The 18297-nt window shown below is 34.8% G+C and overlaps 1 protein-coding gene across 8 annotated transcripts in view; it reads left to right on the forward strand.

Moving 5' to 3' along the window:
• The window catches only part of TBC1D32 (TBC1 domain family member 32), a 79709-nt gene that overhangs the window by 3796 nt on the left and 57616 nt on the right, over positions 1-18297 (forward strand). For 7 of the 8 annotated variants that reach the window (XM_032683088.1, XM_032683094.1, XM_032683096.1 and 4 more), the window contains 15 exons: positions 1530-1691; positions 2877-3054; positions 3649-3720; positions 4871-4996; positions 5876-5954; positions 6080-6180; positions 6267-6328; positions 6818-6962; positions 7664-7723; positions 9505-9604; positions 9874-10011; positions 11375-11467; positions 11714-11856; positions 15845-15969; positions 17093-17294. In XM_032683088.1, coding sequence (XP_032538979.1) covers positions 1530-1691; positions 2877-3054; positions 3649-3720; positions 4871-4996; positions 5876-5954; positions 6080-6180; positions 6267-6328; positions 6818-6962; positions 7664-7723; positions 9505-9604; positions 9874-10011; positions 11375-11467; positions 11714-11856; positions 15845-15969; positions 17093-17294 — 1786 coding nt within the window. Of the gene's footprint in view, positions 1-1529; positions 1692-2876; positions 3055-3648; positions 3721-4870; positions 4997-5875; positions 5955-6079; positions 6181-6266; positions 6329-6817; positions 6963-7663; positions 7724-9504; positions 9605-9873; positions 10012-11374; positions 11468-11713; positions 11857-15844; positions 15970-17092; positions 17295-18297 lie in introns of those variants that run through there. The other variant, XM_032683095.1, reaches the window with a different exon arrangement.

The raw sequence follows: 18297 nt of genomic DNA on the forward strand, positions 1-18297 counted from the left end.
TGGTGGAAACAATGCCTACATAGCTTTTTACTTTAGAACAGTGAAACCATGACATCTATTACTTTTTTCTTATATGTTTATATTCTTATATGGAGGTCCTAAAGATATTTGCTTTTTATGAGGAAGGTTTTATGTTACATTTAATGGAAAATCAGATGATGCTTTAAATGCAGACCATGAGCATTACTCTCTGATGCTGGAATATTTCTGGGGGTATTCGTGTCTCGTTCATCCCCCACAGCAGTGCAGATTGATTTTCACGGAAGGTCAGAGAAGTTCTATGGCGCTTTCTTAGTGAGGCCATTAAGAAACTTTCTCCTTGACCCTTAACCCATCCACCAAGTCTGCAAGCTCCTTATTAGTACTGTGTGCTTTTGGTCTGTCCAATACTCTAGTTCAGCTTAGCATTTTGATCAGCACTGTTTCTGCCTCATGCTTATTTTGACTCAGTAATTTTACCAGATTTTGAGGCCTTACTTTATCCTTTGTTCCCACTTTGATGTAGAAAAGACAGAAATTGAAGATCCTCAGAAAACTAATAAAAAGGAAAATTGAATTGAGGATTTTAAACTATATAAATAGCATATTTTCTGTTAGAGGTTTTTTAACACCAACCCTCATCGTGCTTCCTTTGTAAGCCCCACTAGATAAGTCTGACTTGATTCTGCATGTGAAGAAGTAGATCTGTCATTGCTGTAATACTGAATTGTTACAAAATATTTTTAAGGAGGAAGAATGATATAGAAGATCTAGACTAGGACATCAAGAAGACATAAACTTAGTGGCATGAATAATTATGTGATTGCTCTGTATTTCAGAGTGAAGCAGTCACTGCAAAAACATATACCCTGTTGCAATACCTATAGCTAATACCGAGATGGAGGACTCAGGGAGAGTCTTTAGTTGGAAATCCCATTCTGATTATTCATTCTTGTTTTCACAAGTTTCTGTGAGCATCTGATCATAAGAGTCCATAAGAGTGCTAATTTCCTTACGTAATCACAGATGGCAGTTTTGTCAGTTTGACTGAGATCTTTTGCATACTGTTATGACGTAGAATTTCATAAGCCTTAGATGTGCTTATCTGCTCTAATTTATAAACTGAGTTTTCTGTGTTTCTTTTAATCTTGTGTGCATAACACGTAAATAATAATACCAGAGAGTTATACTGTAGGACAGTGATACGTTCAGGATGTTCCAAATAATGTTTCCTTTGGAATTTTAAGTTTGAAATTTCTTGATATTCTGTGATTTTTGTCTACAAAACCTTACTCTTTTTTCTGAGTGGACTTTTACTATTTGGTATTGTTTCTTCCTGCAATATGCTGGTAATTACCATATTGAAGAAAATCAGACTTTAATGTGTTTTTATTCACTGTTGAAGTGTACTTCTATGTAAGTCATAACCTTTGCCTTGAAGTAACAGGTCTGCTAAGAGAGGAGATAGTGAATGCTGATATCATGTTGAAAATGTTTCATGGTGAAGTCAAGGGTACCTGTTACATTATAATTTTGTGTATTTCTTGCAGCTATGAGTTTGTGAAATACCTTAGACAATATATAAAAAATACCGTGGGACCTGTGATTGAAGAAGAAACAGAAAAATATACTACTTCTCAAAATCAGAGTGAAATATCTGGCTATGACACACTTGTCCAACATCTTACTAAGAAGACCCGTGAATCAAAAGAGTGAGTATATACATGTAATTCACAACTCTCTTTCTTCTTGGTCCTAGTCATCCTTTCTCTTTTCCATAACTCATTTTGAAAAAATAAAATCTGAACCAGTAATAATTCTGAAATGGTAACAAAAGTCAGTGCTAAGCAGTTCAGATATTCCCAGCTTACATTGCAATTTGTCACACTTAGTCTCACGCTGGAATTAAGGTTATGAACTATTTCATAAAAACACTGATAGCAAATATGTGAAGTTTTTGTGGCATTTAAGATTTTAACATCGGTGGTCATTTTTATGTGTTGCAGAGGAAGAAAACAAAAAACCAAGGCTTTTACTTTCACCTGGAAAATAGATCTTGGGGTGACTGTTTTTCAAATTACGCTGTTTGTATCATATTGTTTCAAGGATCAGGACCTTAGAGTTCTTGTGCTCATTAAAATTGGTAGAAGAAACTCCAGTGAACTAAATATGTCTGTATCTCATATTTTTAATTTTACAGGAGGATATTAAAGCACAATATGATAATTCATATTTTTGATGACTGGAATAAGTAAAAGTAGCCTTAAAGTAAACAAATAATTTGAAATAAAATATCAACATTTTACAATAGGGTGTTTTCCTGAAGCATTTTTTATTTTGAATTGTGTCCCTGTGGATATTATTCAATTTATGTAAGTTAGAAAACCCCTGGTTTTGTTGAAAGAAAATTATTTTGTGTGCATGTCCTCTACTCAAGATCTTGAATCAGGATGATGAGTTCTCTTCTACTGAGTCTGCTTGGGGCTTATAGCAGAAGAAAAATTGGATTTTGAAACTAGAAGAAACATAAACAGTAACAAAAATGAAAACTGTCCTGTTTTCTCAGGGACAGATCCTCCCTTTTGGTGGATTTACATTGTTCTTTCTTAACATCCCAGAACAGAATTATACTAGTGGTATTTCATTGAATGGTTTTAGAAGGACAAAAAAAAGGAATTTTATTATAATTTTAAGATACAGTTATCTGAAACATTTAAAGTACATACATATTTTGTTGCGCATTTTGGATTTGCAGTTGGTATTCATTAATTTCTGTAAATTCAGTGAGTTTAGGTCCAATTAGCTTTATGTCATACTCAGTTATTTATGATTTAGCAATTTTTTTTTACATAGTGATTTTTATGTCCTTTAATATTAAAATCATCTTTGCTTTGAAGATACCGAGAAATGATGCATGCTTTGAAGAATGTCATGATGGTTGTGGTAGAATCTTTGATTAACAAATTTGAAGAAGATCGGATGCATAATAAAGAGCTGGATAGTAAAACAAAGAAAGAACGTCAGAGTGGCTATTTTACAGACAACTGTTCTGACAGTGACTCCTCGTTCAACCAAGTACAGTGTGTTTTCTCTCTTTGTTATGAAATAAGCATGGTACTGCTAAATTGAGTGGAGATTGAGAACAGCCCTAGAAAAAGATTCATTCTTCCTATCTTCCAAGTTACCTTTCTTTCACTTGCCAACTAACCTTTAGGCAGCATGTGCTAGATGGGGTTAATATGATGGCCATCTGCTTTGAAGTACCTGTCCAAGTATTGATAGCAAAAGATAAAATAACGGTAAATGCACTATGTTATCTAACTTTTTGTTCTTTTAGTTTAGGAACCAAGTTACATGCAGTTCATTTCCAGATTACTGCACTATGCTATATTGCTTATTGAATAAATTATTGTAAAGGATTTTATGAAGATACAGGAAACTTCGAGTAAAGCAAAGCAAAATGTGTAATGCTGATTTCACTGTGGTAAATTTAAGTTTGGGCAAACAGCAGAAAACATTTTGAATGTTGACTTTATTGTTAATTTACTAAAAATGTTGAAGTTCTAATTATTAAAAGTAAATTAGATATCAGGAAGACTGATGATTTTAATCTTCTGCTGTTCAGTTTAATAAAATATACTGATGATCATTTTATAATGTGTGTTGCAGAGTTATGCGTTCATGAGTCAAGAACAATTGCAGCTACTCGCAGAGAGGCTTGACCCTATTCAGCCTAAGGAAGTGAGTTTAAAAGCAGAAATGAAATGTTAATACAAATGAATGTTTATGGCATGTTGGAGAACGGGCTCTATGTACATAAAAGTTACTGTGTTAATAAGTGGAAACTTTGTTGTTTCATGTATCTTGGCTTCAGTGCAGCAATTACTCTGCAGTGCAGTACTTCATTGTTTGTACCTGTGTGGTTCAAAAAGTAGTGTTGCAGCAGGTATCTATTTTTTTTAGAAGTTTATGTACTATAGACTTGCATTTTTAATTTGGAAAAAGTTGTTCTGTGAGAAATAAAGTTTGTCCTGTATATGTGTCCCTTGCCGTTCTTGGTAACTTCCATACTACCCTTTGAGTTACCCCTATCACAAGAGAGAGATGCCTGCTGATTTGCCAACGAGCTACTGCCAGATGGAATGCATAAAGTCCAAGTTAGGTTTGCTTTCCTGTCAGTGGCAGTATTAATTTGTGTCTCTAACCAGCAATCAGCAACAGCTGCTGCTACTTTAGAAGCTTGGAGAGATACCAGTTTGAGCGTGCTGTCTCAGTACGTTTTGTTTGGGATTGTCTGGCAGTTGAAAAAAGCATAGTAGGTAGGAACTGGTATAAACATTGTGATTGAGTTTTGTTAGAAAGCCAGGTGAAAAGTCCGATGCTATTAAATATTGTTAAAATTTCCTGTAGTTTGTTTTAGTAAGATGAAATAAATTACTAGAGATTACAGTTGTCTGTGAATAGAACCGTGAAAAGTTACTTAAAAATATTTAGAATACAATACTGATGAAAATTCAGCGGTAAAAAGTAATGTCTAATAAGGGGAAGTGTCCACTTCCCTTAACTGACAGATTTAGAGAGCTATATTCCCTGATAACAAAATATTTGATTACAAGAAGAAAGTAGAACATAAACCTTGCATCCAGTATTGAAAACCTATTTAAACTGGTTTTGTTGCTTCTCCAAGTACATGCTTTTTCCCCTCAGTGATGTAGTGTTTTGTCTAAAAGACCATAAAAAATATAGCAGAAGATAAATATTCTAGAATTCCTTATCTATTCTACAACCAGGTTCTGTTCCTTCTTTCGTTCCTATAAATTATATTGTGAATTATGTATTTGAGAGGTTGCTCTGAATGGATTTGTCGTGTTTGTCTTTTTGACCACTTCAGGTTCGACAAGAAGCATTGCAGATGCTGTGCTTTGCCCCCCCCTCTGATATACTGAGCTCTGAGAATTGGCCAAATCTGCGTAAGCATCTGACGATTTCTCTGTCGGATCCTGATGCAACGTTCAGTGTAAGCAAATGTTTTCTATATGGTTATGAGATATGTACCCATAGTAAAGAGTAATGAAGAGGTGTAAGAAGCTACATATGTATTACAAGTAGTCCAGCAGGGTTCCAAGGCATTTTATTATTTGTGTATGGGTCACATAAACTATTTTTTAAGTGAAAGAACTACATGATTCCAGTAAGCCTTGGTTTAAAGGATTGCAACAGGTTTTTGATAGAATATTTAGGCACTCATTTCCATATCTTTTAATGGGAATGAAGAGGTTTGATTTTCTTATAGCAAAATGACATGTAAAAAATTGACAAAACTATTCTGTAATAGTTCATGTTAATATTTTCTGTTTAAGTCAGGCTTATGCTCTGTGATGATGAGAAAATGATACATAGTAATATTACACAGGCACTGCTAACGAAAAAAATGGCAGCTGCTTAAGCTGCTTTTAGATTATTTATTATGTCAATTAAAATTAGTTTCTTCTCTTTGAATTTTAAAATAATTACAAAATAGATAGGAAAGTTGCCCCAGCTGCTGTCATATGTTTCTCTTTCAGCTTAGTTCTACAGTTTCTTTTAAAACAGTGCTAATTACAAGTTTCTGAGGCGTAATGAAAGAGTAGAATAGTGTCCCTTAAGCTACTTCTTTGTATCTCAGCGAGGCTTTGCATTGGTGCTGTCAGTTAAAGTATTTGAGTAAAATTTCCTTTGGACTGCGGATATTTCTGTGATCCCCAATTGTATATTTTTATAAAACATATTTAGCATCTCTACAGATGTCTGAGTCATATGTAATATTAAGAATAATGCCAATACATATTAATTATTTTGCAATTGTAGTACACAGTTACATGAGTATTTAATACATTGCTTGCTTTTCCACCCTTAGGAGAAAATTCTTAGGTTCTATGCAAAAACCTTTTCTTCTTCACCATTTAATATGACAAGAGAAGTCTATACAAGTTTAGGTATGTGCATTTAATTATATTTCAGACTTCATGACTCATGTAATTCCTGAAAATCAGTATAATACAGTCTGCTTTGTCACTGTTGTCATGGAGGTAAAGTGTTTTTTTCTTTATTTCTTTTTTAGCAAGACACTTGGAGTTGTACTTTCTTTCTGGAGAATACTCTCTTCGTATTTCAGCTGGTCTGGATGTATCTAACACAGATATAAATAGTTTACTTAAAAAGGTATAAATGAACTTTCTGTACCTTTTTTATCATTACTGAAACATCATGCAATACTTATTTTTTAATTTTAATAATTATGTTTTCAGGTTCGCCTTTTAAATGAGTACCAAAAGGAAGCACCGTCTTCCTGGATTCGGCATCCAGAAAAGTATGTTACCTTCAAAACCATGTAACTGTTTCTTAATTTAATAATTTTTGACGTATAATTAGATGCATGTAATTTTAGCAAAGTGTTGATTACAGGATGCACGATGGCTGGTCAGTGACAATAGGGGAAATAAAAATAGAGAGTGGGAAAATTAGAATAGGGAAGTTGCATAGTAGTCATATTAAGCTGCTTACTTAGCTTTTGAAGTGTTCTATGTACTTCTGAGCAAAAAAATAATGTGGATGTTTTAAAAGTAACAAGAGTAATATTTAGCACTTACAAAAGATGTAATAATTTAGGAGATTATACATGCATGATAGTTTTATTTATGGTACTACAAAGAATTAATATCCCTACAAGATAAAGTTAATATTGTTGATATTTATGATTTATCTGAACAAGGATTTACAAGAAGTTTGTCCTGAATATTACTGGTGGAAAGACTTAAATTTTTGGTTTCTGTCCATTTTTTCCTATTTGTGTCATAAGGTACATGGAAGATGTAGTGGAGAGTACCTTGTCACTTTTGTCAGTAAAACACGAGCCTAATCATCCTGCCTGTCCAGATTTTTTGGGTCCCGTGTACTTCTTGGCTCTGCTAGATATCAAAGCAGTATGGTTTAAAAAGTGGACGGTAAGCAAAAAATCCCCAACTCAACAACTTGTTCATGTCTAAGATGTATTTTGACAAGTCTGAGTTATGACATCACAGACCTGTTGTGTCCTATAACAACTTATACCAAGAACTGTAATTAAGAAAGTCTGAGGTTTTTTTAGACATTTATTTCCACTGCTTTTTAATATTACTCTGTCCCTCAATTTCTGTTCAGTTACTAGTTTTCACAGAATTTCTGAGTATTTCTTGTGCTTTCAGTCCCTTTGGTATAATTGACTGACAGCCATCAAAGGATACAAGTAGTTTTCTGGAAGAAGTGATGAGCAGGAAAGTACAGTTATATATGACACACTGCACACAACTTGCTAACTTCCAGTGGACACTGGAGCTTTTTGCAGCCTACCATGTGTAAACTTAGGATTTACATGGGAATGTCAAAACACGTAGTTTAGCATTTCAGTAGTTATTGGTTTTCTGTTTTACTGAATGTTCTACTACACTTTTTTCTAATGTAATTTTTTTTGTCATCTGAAACGAACTGCAAACAAAAGTCTCAGTTGAGTATAATACTGATTTGCATGAGCTGGAGTTCAATACATTGAGTATGTATTGTGCACAGGATCCCTAATAGAAAAGAATCAGAGATCAAAATGTCTACTTTTTTGTTTAAAAAGCAAAGCACGTTTGCAGTTGACATTACATCTTCTTTGTCATTTAAGCATGCATATTACAGCAGAAGAGTGGTACTTAGGCTTTTGGAAAAGAAATATAAATCCTTGGTAAGTACTTCTCTTAATTGATTATATATTCTCTTTATTGATTATATATTCTATATATATTTTATAAATAAAATAAAATTTATTGATAGAACAAGGAGTAATGGCTTCAAACTGTAAGAGGGTAGATTTAAATTAGTTATTAGGAAGAACTGCTTTGCTGTGACGGTGAGGAGGTACTGGAACAGGTTACCCAGAGAAACTGTAAATGTCCCATCCCTAGCAGTGTTCAAGGGCAGGTTGGATGGGGCTTTGAGCAACCTGGTCTAGTGAACAGTGTCCCTGTCCCTGCTCATGTGACGGTTTGGAACTAGATGATTCCTTCTGTCCCAGACCATTCTATGATTATATGATTTAGCAAGGCAAATTTACTTGCAACTTACTCTTCTTTTACGCAGTGTGGTTGGAACAAATGTTTTTCCTTTTATTCTGTCCCATATTTGTCTTTCCTTAAATGAATGATTGCAAATGCAGAGAAGGGTATGTGACCAGCATATTTATATCAGGTGTTTAAGTAGGATTATTATTTGTTTGTTTGTTATGTTGTATTCATATTTAGAATTATTAGAATTAGAGTTATTTCAAAAAATGCATAAAAATGGGAAATGGTGCATGAAAAAATATCATAAATACTCTGCTCTATTCGGATTTTTGATGGAAAGAGACTAAGAAAGCCACAATTGTGTTCTTTGAGTTGTGATATGAAGCACTAAGGATTCAAAATGTCAGCAAGATAAATCAAAATGGGAAAATATATTCAGTAATATAGATGTTAATCCTGTGAAATATTTTGTATGGGCAGATCTCTACACTGGGATGGAAATGACTTTTTTTTTCAATAAGACGAATATGGATACGAGATCCGTTCATATAGACAGGACTTTACCTATGTTTTGTAAAATCTTTTAATACAAATGAAATATAATGTAAAACATATGGGACTGATAAAACCTTAAGATGGGAGAAAAGGATACAGACAACTATAAAAGATCTTTATTTTGTTTATCTGTATGCATAGAACAGAGCATAGAATAAAGTATGTTCCATGCAACAAAGAGTTTATAATAGAAAGTCTATGAGCAGAGTAGTCTGATCTAATATATAAGCACAGGGTAAACATCTGATTAAGTCTGGGGTTTTTTCTTATTGTGCTTGTCTGTATATTTTACTTACAGTTGTGAATAAATCTTGGCAGCTGGAAACTGTAATAAATTTAAGTGTTCTTCTCAGATCATAAGAAAACAGAAAAAATGAACTTAATGCCAACTGGAACTAGAATAATATGCTTTGTGTTTCCTTGCTAAAACCATGCTTATAATTTTTAAACTTTTATATACCTTGGTAAGATTATAATGGTATGATAATGATACACCTCTTCTGCGAAGATAAGTGATATCACTGTCAACACCCAGCAACCAAACTTACAGTTCAGCGAGTGTATTCAAGACAGAGTTTTTCTCTGTGGAAAATGAAAATCTTCCATAGTAATGACAATATGGAAATCACAGATTGCCGTTGGCTTCTCAAACCACTTGCATATTCTCTGTACTCTTTTTCATAGATTGTCTTAATGCTTGTCATGTGATGATAATAATAATGTTAGTGTATTTTTAATACCCTTTAAAATTTTGCCTCCTGGTGGCTAATCCATCCAAAGCACCGAAATATGAGGTCATTAAAGTGGATATTTAAGTTCTTGTGTTAAAGGACAGTACTTGCGTAAAGAGAGAATGAGTTTATTGTAAAATATCAAGTAGTTTATTATTTTGTGCTTTATTCCACAGATTAATGCAGCTGTCCAGCAATGTCTTGATTATTTTGAATTTTGCAAGGCAGAAGTTAATAAAAGTTCCAGAGTCAGTGGCTTCTTCCAGCAGCACTGCAGTGAGTATCTTTGTATGTCTCACACAATATGCATATATATCCACATTCTTTAGGTCTTTGAGCGTGCTCCCTCGAGAGGAAGACATTGCGTCCATTGTTTTTCTTCCCAAAATCTTATATGACTGTCTTTTGAGAGGACACTAGTAGCAGTGGTTAGTTACTTAAGCTGTCTTTATATACGAAATGATCCACTTGTGTTGCAGGTAGTAACTAGGTACTGTGAAGGAAACTAAGAGTAAATTTCTAATTTTTTTGCTTTATTGTTAAAGGTGATAAGCAGAATATTTCTTACACTGGACAAGAATTGCAGTACATCTATTTTGTTCATTCACTGTGCCTCTTAGGAAGATTGTTGATCTATAAGGAAGGCCAGAATCTCTTTCCAGTACAGCTGAAAAATAGAAAAGGTAAGGGGAAGGTTGAGGAAAATGGAACCTGTTGAGAAACACTTCATCCATAGTTGATATATGTTTTCATTCCAATGTTGTGGACACTGTAGAACAACATTCTGTTCAATTTTGTGCCTGGAAACTTTCATAAAGATGGTATAGGTAATTTTGAGCACCTGCGTAGTTTTTTAATCTTTGATGGATGTGGCTGAGTAGATCGTTTATGTATTTAGTTTTAATTTATTTATATTAATATATTTAATATATTAATTTCATGTTGAAGGGCAGTTGAATCAGTGTGTAAGTGTGCGTAATATTTCTGTCAAACCAGTTGATGTAATTGGTTGGAAGAGAGACATGTCCAGGGACCAAAACTGTTTTTCAGGTGTCAAACAAAATCAGGATTTCAAGCTAATTGCAAATTGAAAACAAGTGCTCTGAGTTTAACCTATTAATTAAGATAAAATAATGGTAGAAGAATAGTTTGGTACCCATGGAGCAGAAGTGTTAATAAGGACAGAAGATATGAGATGGAAGAGCCCTCAGACATCCAAAAAGTCTACAGAGAGTGATACGTTGTGCAAGTGTGTGAGGGCACCTGTAGTATTCCATTACTTTAGTATCTCTATTACTTCAGTGTAGAATTGAAAACTTTACTGGACACTAATTCTGAGCCTTCCCTTTTGTCCCTCTGGTTTGAGGATCAGGACTTGATACATCCAGTGTAGAGCACTTATAAGAAACATCTACTCATATAGTGTTTTTGTCGTTTATGGATTATCTGTATAATACCGTTCAAGCAGGGATCCGTGGATGGTGGTTGCTGCTTTTCCTCCCCTACAAACATAACAATCTTGCTGTTTTCTTAATAGTGTCCTTCTCAACTTCATAGATAGCAACTATTTATTCACAAGTTGTCTGATTTATTAGCATTATTAGATTAAACCTGGAGCAATAGTTCCCAACTTGCATTTAGCTACATTTGTTGGGTTTGTTTCAGATCTGAGAAGGAGTTGTCTGTCAGCCTGTCTTTTTTCCAGTTGTTTCAGCTAATCTAAAAGTAAGATAATGCTTTTTTTCTATGGCCACCTATATTGACCATTCTCAAATATTGGCTGACATTTGTTTCAGTGAAAGACATTGTAAAATTTCACTTGGCAAAACTGAGAGCCAAGATCAAGGCTTGTAAGTTGATCATGAAATACAATAGAGTCCCAGGGACATGCGTGTCCTTTGCTTTATTACTCGCACATAGCTGATTTCCTCAATACAGCAAAGCATTCTTTGCATATATTCACAAAATATATTTTATTTGGAAAATTAAAGTTATACTTCAATTTGCAGATTAATTTCCTGTGATTTGTTTTTTTTTTTTTAATAGATAGTGTATCCATAACCGATATGTTGGTATTATTTACTCAGCTTATTTATTACTCTCCAAGTTACCCAAAGACAGCTTTGACAGCACATACAGGTAAATACTTTTTTTTTCATTATATGCTAATACGTATAATTATAATGAACCATGGGATAACTTATTTTGCAATTTTTAATTTGTGTCTGTTATTTGTACAGATTTTTCTTTTCCTTTCCTTTCTTACCCTTCCTTCCTCCGTGTTAAATCAGTGTTTAACGAAATTGTAGTTCAGAAGCAACTACATAAATCATATAGATATTTGTGTAAGTTAAAATATAAATAAATATTTCTTGTGTTCACCAGACAGTTATTCTCCAGAAGGTCTTGTTATGGAGATTCTTCAGGTTTTTTGTGATCAAACAGGATGTGTGGCTGAATGTTTATATACAGATGCAGTGATAGATGCCCTACTTCACCCTGTTCAAAGTTTGCTGAGTGGCACAGAGGTTTGTAGTAATTTTCCAAGAAATTTTTACATCTATAGAATATTACCATTTTTCTGTGTTAGATTTATTTACTCACGTGGTATGGTAGCTTCTGTGGTATTTTTTGCATTAGCTATTGTGGTATCCATTAACTAGCTTAAGCTGTCATTATGATTGATCTGACAAACTTGGTTTTCTTCAAGTCTTGTGAATGGTAGCAAAATTTATACTGTAGTGAGACTGTACAAAAATATTGCTTAATTTTTTTTATTGGTTTTGGTTTTTCTTCTGTCATTTGCAATATTTCTTGGATAAATATTTGCTTTACCTGCTATTTGAAAGGCAACCTATTTTTATTTTTAGATTCAGTTGGCAATTTGAAGTTAAGTGTTCTCAATAAGTATTATATGTAAAATATTTAATTCTTTATGGGAAACTACTATTTTCTGAATTGATAGAAGGAAGAGGGTTTTTTTTTTTTGTTCTTTTTTTTAAACTCTTCTGTAAGAATTATGAAAATATTGGGAAACATTGTCTGTCTGTAGGTGGTTCAAAATCTAGTTATAGTCTCAGTCTGTCCTGTTGCTTTTGTTTTGACTGAGATGATTTAATTGATCTAGGTGACTGTAAGTCTCAAGACAGGCTGTGGGTCTGAAATGCCCATGGAGGAGCCTGAGGTGTCTTACATGAAAAGGCTTTGGCAGAAATTATTGGCTAAGAATTTTCGAATTTACGTCCTAAAACTCAGTTTAGGTCCTGAACTTAAATATCTAATCTACGTTCTTAAAGCTGAATTTTGTCAGTATCCTTCTGCTGACTTTTTCAGTGCAGTTTATTTTCCAGAACAGATTATTCATATTAAATCCTGAAAATATTTTTACCCATACAGAAATATTCCAGTGCTCTTTCAAAGTGTAAACAACCAGTTACAAGTATATATTTTAAAGTATGTATTTCTCTAAATCTTAAAACCATAGTCCTGTAAAAACTTGATCATGCCAATAACTTAACTCTTCTGTGGGCTCTTCTGTACTGAATACAGTAGCATTACTTATACATTTTATATAAGGCTAACTATGGATGCTTTTGCAAGACTAACACTTAATGTTGTGTAGTTTTTACTGTACATAGCAAAAACATAGTGGAAATTTTTTTAAGGACAAAAAATGACCAAGTCTGTATGTGCTTTGAACATTGATGGCTAAATCTGAAAACAGTACTAAGGCAATACTTCATTGATTTGCTGTCATGGAGGCCTGTGTAATACCCCTGGCAATCTTTGTGGTCACATGATATTCTAAAGTGTATACAACTCTCTGTCTTCTTTATTATACATTAGTAGTTAAAAATAAATTATCTCAACAAATAACATCTTCCCTTTTTTTTTTGTTATTTCTGCTTTGCTCAGCTATCTCTCTTAAGTAGCTGAACTCTTAACAAATTGTAAACCCTCCTATGACTTTGTAACTGGTCTAATAAAAAACCAGCTCATGTCCAGGAATATTTATTGCAATGTAGCTGCAGGAGGCTTGTGTATGTGTTGTGAATCTGGAATGTATCATATTCGTTCTAGTGAAAGTGCAAATTGTTTGTATTACATCTGGCAAACCAATAGCTAAAAAAGATAGAAAAAGAGAGAATTACCCTCTTTCTCTTTTACAAGAATTTGAACTGGTTTTGTTTCCCAGCAAAGCCATTGCCACTTCTTAGACACCCAGTAATCCTAGTTATGGACCATGCATGTCTCAAAGGGAAGGCTAAGGCCATGCACGCTTCTTTCTTCAGCTGGAGTTGGGGAGTGGGTAGCTCTGGACTTGCATGTGGGGCTCCTTGGTTTTATGGTGGGCCTAATGAGCAACCACAATGCTGTTATTTTACATTTGGGTTCTGAGTTCACTTGGATAAGTGCAAGCCTTACTTGCCTTTCAAGCAAAGTTGTATTGTATATCTGTAGGAGAGAGGGGAGGAGAAACTCAGTGAGCAGGAGTTGTCAGAAGGATCAGTTTGTGGACAGCAATATTGACCTTTTGGACTCTGCAACCTCTGAGTTGCTGCTGAAGCATACCTGGTGCAGAAGATTGCATTCACATTTTAAATAAACAAAGTATGATAGTTTTGGTGGTTTGTTTTTTTTTTTATTTACAGATTTTTTTGGTGTTTCATGGAGAAAGTAAAATAATAACAGACTTGAAGGAATAGTGACAGCCCAAAATGTTCTTTTCTTAGGATCCTGAAGAATTATACCCACTGACCTGAAAATAAAAGGTCAGGGAGATTTTTAACTGTCTGTCATTGAAAATTTGAACTGAAAAGAACAAGTCAAAATTGTATCTTTCTCTTGGGTTGCCTTGACCCACCAGGATTAATAGTACATTCCTTAGATTTTAAAGTAGGAAGGCTATTTATTTTTCTTCTATGCACTATATAAAATATAAAGCTACCTATAAGAGAAGAAGTAGGAGCTGGATTGAATGGTATTTTAAAATAATTTCTCTTGTGAGACCAGCTGTCATTCATGATTAACAAAACAGTGGAAAAGATTTAAGCAGTTGAACTTTAACTTCAGCAGAGTTGTGCTTTATTGCCTATTCTGACATACTAAATATTTAACAAGTGTTACTGGAAACAGTAGTCTCACCTAGCTCTCTATTGCCTAAAATTCATCTCACTGTTGACTTGATGTTATTGTCCTGGGTGTCGATAGGGGAAAGCTACCACACAGAACTTCTCACTTTGCAAACTGTCCTCCTCCTTTTTTAGCATGTTTATGCATAAATGCTAGGAATTTGTAGTGTTTCTCAGTCCCTGGGTGAGAAGGGATGCTCTGGGTATCTTGATTGTATTACTGAGGCATATGGACAGGAACAGTTTTGCCCAGCACCTTTAGGACACTGCATTAAGTCATACAGAACTACAGCTGCTGTCAGGCCCTTGGCACATCTCTACCCTGTTCTCTTTCCCTGCCTGTACTATTTTGTGGCAGCAGTGAAGCCCACTGTCCCATTGGTCTGAACCTTGACCTTCAGACATGGTTTGCTTCACCTCAGTCCTACTTTTTCACTGTAAATCCAGTTGCATGGTGATCATTGGCTGTGTTTGATACTGGTCACTGTGTCTGGAGTTGACTCCAACTCACCAGCTTGTTTTCCTGGCTTAACCTTGGATCTCCCTCATCACTGTACAGGGAATCTGAACTGGTAGGTGCACCAGGTTACTATCACTGGACCTTACTGGGGTATGGTGGGACTGCCTGCTCATCTGATGGTGAGCAAGGCCTTTGCCTGCCTTCTTACCATGTTCAGCTCCTGGCTTCTTGTCCCTTGCAGAGCTTCCTGACAGGTTCTTCATGGAGCACCCAGTTCTGCTTGTGTACCTATGGAGTATTGACATCACTTACTAATAAGCAATGGCAAATTTAACATTAATTTGGGCAGTATATTCATTAGTCATGATAACCATACCAATTAGTCTGAATACCGGTGTTAAATGTTCAAGTCTGCTTGATTACAGCGTGTTTGTCATACAGTGCTGTGAAGTGAATAAGAAATTGATAGAGGACTATTTCTTTACCCCAGTGAGGAGGCTTTCCTCAAGCAAGGTGGGCATAGAAGATCTTTTTGGGAACTGGAATTCCATTTCTAGCCAAAGAGTTGCCAGTACATCAAGGAGGGAGTTAGCATGTTTCTCACCTTGATTCCACTATTGTTCTTACACCTTTAAATGGCATACCAAGAGCCTTTCCACATTCATGGTGGGAAGGGCAAAAAAGTTTAGAAATGTCTGTTCTTTGTATCTGTGCAGTCATTGAACTTCTGCTAAAATAATTAAAAGTGGCATTTGGGATGCAGATTTCTGTGATGGCATTTGAACATAGGCTGTTTACTTACTATGTTTAAGCCATTAAGAAATCATCAGAAAGGTGACCTTCAGATACCTAAGACAGACTTGAAAAAACGGCTTTCACAAAAACATTAAAATTAAAACTTCCTTTTTTCTCTCTTCCAAATAGGTGTGTATAAATTGTCTCGAAGCCACTTTGTTTGATGTAGCTGACATTTTGGCAAGGATTACTGCTTCAGAAGATGTTCTTTCTCTTCTTCTGTATGGGGAAAATGAAAAAAATTCCAAAGATAGGTAAGAGTGCATTAATGAATGGCATTAGTGAGCACTTCTATGAATTACATTATTCTTATAGACTCATTTTCTCTTTTTTCATTTATCTATAATGTGATAAATTTTATTTATGTTAGGAGTAATGTATCTGATTCTAAAGTAAAGTACTAAGTGTTTTGGAGAATGTATTATGAGGGTATTTATGTGTAGAACTGGATGAAATGACAATGTAAAGAAATACTTATAATAAGGGAGATTTCCATGTTTTACTTATTTTTCTAATTCATGTGAGAACTTTGCTTTCTCTGAATGTAATTCCAGAAAATTCATGGTGCTACTGTTCAGACCAATGGCCTCTCTTCTCCATTTTTCTTTGATTTTAGAATAAATATTAAAATAAATCAAATTTATTGAAAGAATAGATTTAATGTAGCATTCACTTCTCAGTATAGCTAGTAGAGACAGATCCTTTATAAGAAGCTCACATGTGTAATGTTGTGCCTCATTTAGGATCAGTGTGATCCTATGGGTTGTATATTGTTGGCTGATGCTAAAACTTGAAACAGCAATAAAATTGAGATGAGCCTTTGAAAATAGCTAAGCTGCAGGTCCTGAAGATGTTTGGAGTGTATGTCTTCTAAGTGGAGAAGTCTCAGAATTATGTTTTTAAGGGGGTGGTAGTAAGATAGCATTTTGGAGAAAGAGTTATCCTTGGCGTTACAAATGTAGAATACTTGAGAAGGACATCTTGGATAGGAAAAAGTAAGAAAAAGGACAAATTTTATCTTGTAGTGATATATGTAACACTGATTAAGCAGAAGGAAAAATGATTGTCTGGTTACTCTTCAGAATTGGACTCCTCTAAAACACAGAGTCTGTGTAGTTCATGGTCATGTGGGCTGGATGGAAGACAATGGATGTATTTTTGCATTGTGTAGACCTATTAGCCAAAGTAAAATCACTTGCTGTACATTTCTTCTGACTGGTGTAGCAAGTTATAGTTTTTCTCTCCATAGTGGGTCATAGTCTCTTTCTGTATTTTCTTTTGCCGTAGAAAAATTTAAAGTAGTTTAGTCAGAGGGTTTGCTTCAAGGCTTATTGATTACTGCAAAACAACATTTTAAATGTGTTATTTTATTTCTAGTCCTACAGCTGCTCATGTAATTGTTCAGTTCACAAAGAAACTTCTTCATGATGACCTTTCTCTTTTATCTGGATCTGAGCTTTTGCCAGTTGTTAAAGGAGCTTTCATTTTTATATGTCGTCAAATGTACAGAACTTGTGAAGGCCTGCAGATGTTAATTCCTTATGGCTTACATGAATCTATTGCAGAGGCCTGGAGAAAGGTAAATCTTGCTTTTGGATTGGGAAAACTAGAAGAAATCTTACAGTAAGAGGTTCGACTTGTGTAATAGTTGTTCTTTGCTTCAGGTTGAGTATATTTAAGTAGTGAGATAGTACTTGAAAATGTAAAAATTAAGTTCTCCTTTTCAAATTTTCCTTCTGTATGTAAACCTAACAGAAGCTTGATTTGAGAATTCTATGTCTTCAGATTAAAAGAGGAATTCTAAAAATGCATCAGTAGACCTGTCATTCACTGTGCTTGGTGCTTGTGGTCACTTGATGTCATGATAACCACTGTCCACCAGAGATCTTGTTGTCACTCTTGGTTTGGGATATTTTGAAAGGAAAGACTACTGAGATTGTGCTCTTACTAATTTTTGGTAAACTAGTTGGTTACAGTGACAATTATGGAGAAGAAAATGTAGATTCCAAATATTTGATTTAAACAGTTATGTGCCATAGAATTATCCTCAAAAGAGACCATAATGCAAAGTGCCAGGCAGGAGTTCTTGTCTTACCTGTGTACAGATATCTTATGAAGTGTAGACTCTGTCTTTCATCTTCAGTTTGATTGCTAGTCCAGTGCTTTTTCTGCAGGCAAGAAAGAACTTGAATGGAACAGTTCTGTGTATTCTGCTTTCTGTTATCACAGAATCACAGAATGGGTAATAGTGGAAGGGACCACAGGGGCTTATCTTGTCCACCCTTCCTGCTCAAGCAGGGTCATCCTAAAGCATATGGCACAGGATTCTGCCCAGGCAGTTCTTGAATAGTGGCGGAAATTCCACAACCACTCTCTGTTCCAGTGCGTGGTCACCTGCACAGTAAAGAAGTTCATCCTCATATTCAGGTGGAACTACTGTACATCAGTTTCTGCCCGTTGCCTCTTGACCTATTGCTTGGCACCACTGAGAAGAGCCTGGTTCCATCCTCTTGGCACCCTCCCTTCAGATACTTATGTACAGCCTCTTCTTGAGACTGAACAGGCCCAACTCCCTCAGCCTT

The sequence above is a fragment of the Chiroxiphia lanceolata genome, chromosome 3 (assembly GCF_009829145.1).
Source record: "Chiroxiphia lanceolata isolate bChiLan1 chromosome 3, bChiLan1.pri, whole genome shotgun sequence".
NCBI classification, from domain to species: domain Eukaryota; kingdom Metazoa; phylum Chordata; class Aves; order Passeriformes; family Pipridae; genus Chiroxiphia; species Chiroxiphia lanceolata.